This window comes from Microtus ochrogaster, unplaced genomic scaffold, assembly GCF_000317375.1.
Source record: "Microtus ochrogaster isolate Prairie Vole_2 unplaced genomic scaffold, MicOch1.0 UNK99, whole genome shotgun sequence".
Taxonomy (NCBI): Eukaryota; Metazoa; Chordata; class Mammalia; order Rodentia; family Cricetidae; genus Microtus; species Microtus ochrogaster.
In genome coordinates this window covers 816892-822554 of record NW_004949197.1, presented here as the reverse complement: position 1 = coordinate 822554, position 5663 = coordinate 816892, and the positions used below count along the sequence as shown (strand labels likewise).

Sequence of the window (5663 nt, the reverse complement as noted above, 5' to 3'; positions counted from 1 at the left end):
AAATTAAAAAAAAAAGAAGACATAATTATTTTGAAAATACCTAATTTTATTATCTTACAAATCCTTTCTCTTCTTCTATAGTTTCTATTGAAAACGAAAACTCAGGGCTGGAGAGATGGCTCAGTGGTTAAGAACACTGGCTGCTCTTCCAGAAGGTCTGGGTTCAGTTCCCAGCACCCACATGGCAGCTCACAACTGTCTGTAACTCCAGTTCCAGGAGATCTGACACCTTCACCCCAAAGCACATAAAATAAAAGTTAAATAGTTTATTTAAGTCAAGGAGCTTAGGATGGCGGAGTGTTTACCAAGCATGCAGGAAGCGCTGGGTTAGAGCTCCAGAACCAATCAACTGGGAGTAATACTCTCCTTCCATGTGTTGAGGTTCTTTGGGGAAAGAGAGTGAGCTAGGATGCGGAGGATGTGGAGAGAAAGGCTGATGCGGCCACACAGCAAGCTTTGTCTTGCTTTACTCCTTTTCTGGCAGAGAAGACCTGCAGAGATGGTGGACACTTTGTTTGTTCAGTTTAGTTTTCATTTATTTATTTTTTTATATTATTTAAAAGGAATAATGGGTACAGGGCAGTGGTGACACATGCCTTTAATCCCAGCTCTCAGGAGGCAGAGGCAGGCGGATCTCTAGGAGTTTGAGGCCAGCCCACTTTACAGAGTGAGTTCCAGGACAGGTAAGTCTGTTACATAGAGAAGCCCTGTCTCAAAAAATAAATAAGTGGATAAATGAATGAATGAATTAACGAACGAACAAAAATAACAGGGAAGGTACAAACCATAGCACTGGAGATCAGAGGACAACTTGCTGGAGTCAGTTCCCTTTCTCCACCAGATGGACCGCAGGGATCAAACCCAGGTCACCAGGCTTGGAGGTAAGCGCCTCCACACATTGATTCATCATGAAGGACCAGAAGATCTTGGTGGAGGCAATCCTTGAGGCTACATGCCCCAGTGGGAGCTCCACTCTGGCACAAATCTCTTGTCCTGTGCAGCCAGCCCTGGCTTTGAGGGCTGCTGCTGAGCCTGGCCCAGATGTTTGGTGAGGTCAGTCACGATGGGGAAGCCCAGCTGTGGCTCTGCTGTAGGTCTGTGGCCACCACTTGACCTGTTCAGGGGATGCCATGTTCTGCGCCGCACTGCTCTAGGTGGCAGCAGCCAGCTGTGCCCCCACCCCTTTGAGTAGGATGGTGACATTGAGCGGGCACTGAGGTTAGTTGGCTAATAGACTCTAAGGAATAAAGCAAGGACAGAGAAGATTGCTGCTCAGTCACCATCTCAGTAAGCCACATGCGCCGTGAGGCAGTTATGTCTGTCATGTCAGACTCCCCAGCTCAGGATGTGGGATGACTTGGTTTAGAGCTGCCTCCAAAAGCTCCCTAGATGGGTTGCATCAGTCAACTGCCTGTCCTAAGAGACAATGTCAAGACAATTGTCGTGTGAAGAAAAAAGTTTTACTGTTTGCTGGTGTTTCTAACAGTTCCTGTCGAGCCCAGGTGACTCTGTGGATTAGAATGTCCGGGGAGTGAAGGCATCTGTCAGTGAAAGTGCGAGGCAGAGTGTGTGTGTGTGTGTGTGTGTGTGTGTGTGTGTGTGTGTGTGTGTGTGACATCAGAAGCCAGGAGGCACAGCAAGAGAGGAGAAGGAAGAAGGAACCAGTGTGGGGAAGCCCCATTTAAGGGCCCTCCTCCTTGACCTAAAGACCTCAGACAAGGACAACTTCCTCTGAGCCCCACCACCTCCCTGTGGCACCACCCTGGGAAGCAAGTCCCTTAACTAACACAGTGACCACTGGAGAATACAATTCTTGTTTTGTTTTGTTTTTTAGTTTTTCGAGACAGGGTTTCTCTGTAGCTTTGGTTCCTGTCCTGGCACTAGCTCTTGTAGACCAGGCTGGCCTAGAACTCACAGAGATCCGCCTGCCTCTGCCTCCCGAGTGCTGGGATTAAGGTGTGCGCCACCACTGCCCGGCAGAATACAATTCTTACTCAAGCCATAGCACGGGCAGACGGTGGAACTTGCAAACAGTGAGGGGAACGTTGGGTCCTCCCACCCCTTGTCTCACAGGTGAGCAGGAAGCCCACAGGAGACCAGGCTCTGAGCATGGAGCTTTTGTACATGTTCCAGCGTGCATTCATCATGCTTCCTGCGGCTTCCAGCAGAGATGGGGAAGCACATGCACCTGGCAGAGGGGTTCCCTGATGGCTGGATCAGCAGCAGGGGTAAGAGTTCCTGCCTGCACCAAGCAAGTACTTAGGCAAGGTCAGATTCACTTCTCAAGAGAAGCACAGCTTGCGTTCAGTTTTTTGTTTTGTTTTAAGTCTAGGCGTAGTGAAATGCATCTAAAACTTCCAGCTACTCAGAGCCTGAGGTAGGAGGATTGTAAGTTCAAGGCCATTCTGGACTATACAGTGGGATCCCGTCTCAAAAATAAATAAAAAAAAAGCTAAACTAGTAGAAATCAACTAAAATGTGAATTATCTGTCAATATATGTAAAATTTAAGTCACTTTTGTGAACTTATCTCCAGTTAGAGTTTTGTTTAATTAAGTTTATTTATTACTTATTGTGTGTGTGGCCAGGGTATGAGTGTGGAGGTTAGTGAACAACCTGAGAGAATCCATTCTCTCCTTCCACTATGTGGGCTACGAGATCAAACTCAGGAATCAAATCAGGCTTGGTGACAAGCAACTTAACCCACAGAGTCACCTCTGGGGCCCCTCCAGCTATGTTTGAAAGACACTGGCATTTAAATCAATGAGGAATGTCATGAGGAAGGAAAGGGCTTGGGGGTCAGTTTTGTTTTTTTTTGGTTTTTTTGTTTTTGTTTTTTTTTAGTTTTTCAAGACAGGGTCTCTCTGTGTAACAGCCCTAGCTGTCCTGGAACTAGCTCTTATAGACCAGGCTGGCCTCGAACTCCCAGCACTCGGGAGGCAGAGGCAGATGGATCTCTGTGAGTTAGAGGCCAGCCTGGTCTACAAGAGCTAGTTCTAGGACAGGCTCCAAAGCTACAGAGAAACCCTATCTCAAAAAAAAAAAAAAAAGTAGAGAATTCTTTCTGGGTTACCCGACTGTCTGGTTCAAGGAATACTGAGGTTCAGACTTGATTGGAAAGGAGTGATGGTCAGTGGGTCTCCAAAGGACACCCTGATAGGAGTGAGGAGGTATATGACATAGCTCCCAAGGATGAAGTAGAGGAGGATTGAGTGGGCTCAACCAGTGAGGTAGAGAAAGAAGATGCAAAGGCCTGAATATGCTGGTGTCCCAGGGATCCAGGGAGGATCAGATTGAGTGGGCACAAGCTGTTTAGTATGTCATCATGCAAGAACAGGGACCAAGGGCTCTGAGCCAGAGAGAGACACAGTCGCCTGGTACCACCAGGACTTCGAGAAAAGCCGGAAGGCAAAGAGAGGACTGTGCTCGAGAAAGGAAGCCTCACATCCAGGGGAATGGTCAGAGGTTGATAACCCTGCCAGAGACCCAATTGTTGGTACTGAAAGGAAGGCAAACCCATTAGCGAAAGAGAAAGCAGCCATTTGGATCAATATCTAAGGGGTATTGAGACCAGGTCTGACTGCAAAGGTGGACGCGGTTCCCATGAGTGAGGGCAGAGAAGTAAGATCCAAGGGTTTGCAATTGCTAGCGTCCCAGGAATTCAGAGAGAATTGGATTAGTAGGCACAGGCTGTCTTGTGCGTTGTCATGCAAAGAATAGGGATCAAGGGCTCTGAGCCCTAGAGAGCTGAGCTGTGGTGGTTGCCTGGTACCAGGACTTGGTGAGGCCGAAAGGTGAGAAACCACGCTGGAGAGACAAGTCTTCACACATAGGAGATGACCAGAGGTGGAGAAGGGGGGCTCACCAATTGTACCGGTTGCTTTTGCTGTTTGGTGACTGTGAACAGCTGTTCTTGGACATGTTTGCTGGTGTGTGTGTATAGAAGAGTTTCTTTTGGATAGATAAATGCAATCCTTGGGTCAGAAAATATGATCTGTTCATTTTGTGCACATGGTGCTGCATTGTATATCTTTACACTGTATATCTTTACATTGTCTGTCTTTACACTCTAGCATTGAAACTATTTCTGTCGCTTTGTGTCCTCGCCCACTCCCACCCCAGCATGTGACTAAGGTCTCTCTTCTCTTATCCCCGACATGTTTACACTTGCTCCTGTCTGAGGACGTTTTCTGGAAGCAGCACAAACCCTGTCTTTCGGGGGTTGACAGAGGTGACCGGGATCTAGGGGTGTCACTGGGCGAGATGGAACAAAGGACCTGAAGTCAGGAGACTTGAGAGGCTCCTGGAACATTAGAGGATGTTGTTTCTCCTCCATCGGTCCCTCCGAGCGCCTGTGACTTCAGCATCTCCTGCTGCTCGGTACTTAGAGCCCTTCCACAGACACCAGCCTTTTCCCCAAACAACCTCAAACTGGATATTGCAGTTTCCTCAGAAACACAGCTGACCTCTTTCCCCCTCTCGAATCCCCAACTCCACTCTCAGCTTATGCTTTTCCTCTCTGCTTTAAAAGGGCAGGCTGAGGGTTTGGAAAGGGAGGTGCTGGCATGGGCTGCGGGTAGGGAACCCGGGGCTCTGAGAAAGCCAGACACAGCAGAACTATTCTGTTCCAGAGCTGCAGGGTCCACAGATTCCTGTTCCAACCAGCCAATGGGAGAAGGCCCTCTAATCCTAGGGAACTAAAGAATTCTCTTCAGTTATTCAATTTCCCTGCTGTACCCCACTCCTTATCCCTACCCCCACCCTTAACCCTGACAAAGTCAGAGGAGCCTGAGACCCCTCCCAGGAGCTAGCCAGTCCATATCCCGTGAAGTGAACTCAACCTGACTACCTTCCAAGAAATTTGAGGAATGTTCTAAGCCAGATGTCAATCAGGACTGTGAACCCCAACTTTCACACAGACAGACGGTTTCAGTTCTCCATCTGAGAACCCCATACTCCTGGCTCCCTGACTCCCTGGCTCATGCTCCAGATGAGGACAGAAAGGCAAATCTAGTTGCTCCATCAGATGTTTCAGACATCCACAGCCAGGAAAGGGTTAAGAGGCAGAGCTAGTTACCCCAACCTGCCCCTCCCAGGGATTAAGAGTCCTCTATAAAGGGGACTGTCTACCCAGGCAAGTCCAGGGGGTTATTAGGGACCCAGGCACTGTGCCCACCCCCCATTGCCATGTGGGAACTTCGGTCTGCCTCCTTTTGGAGGGCTATATTTGCTGAGTTCTTTGCCACCCTCTTCTATGTCTTCTTTGGGCTGGGAGCCTCCCTGCGTTGGGCCCCTGGACCCATACATGTCCTGCAAGTGGCTTTGGCCTTTGGCCTGGCCCTGGCTACATTGGTGCAGACTGTGGGTCACATCAGCGGAGCCCATGTCAATCCTGCGGTCACGTTTGCTTTCCTTGTGGGCTCCCAGATGTCCTTGCTCCGTGCCTTCGGCTATGTGGCAGCTCAGCTTCTGGGAGCTGTGGCTGGAGCAGCTGTGCTGTACAGCGTCACCCCACCAGCTGTCCGAGGAAACCTAGCACTCAACACGGTAAGGGGTGGGGGTGGGGCAGGATCACGGTGTCTGGATCGTTGCCCTTACATGTTTGCTTATGTATGTACATAGACCTGTGTGTGTGTGTGTGTGTGTGTGTGTGTGTGTGTGTGT

At 49.2% G+C, this 5663-nt stretch overlaps 1 protein-coding gene across 1 annotated transcript in view; it reads left to right on the top strand.

Moving 5' to 3' along the window:
- The first annotated feature begins 5186 nt into the window (after window positions 1-5186).
- Window positions 5187-5663, top strand: part of Mip (major intrinsic protein of lens fiber) — a 3735-nt gene continuing 3258 nt past the window's right edge. Inside the window, exon 1 of the mRNA XM_005371201.2 lies at window positions 5187-5546. Within this exon, the coding sequence (XP_005371258.1) occupies window positions 5187-5546 (360 nt within the window). The remainder of the gene's footprint in view (window positions 5547-5663) is intronic.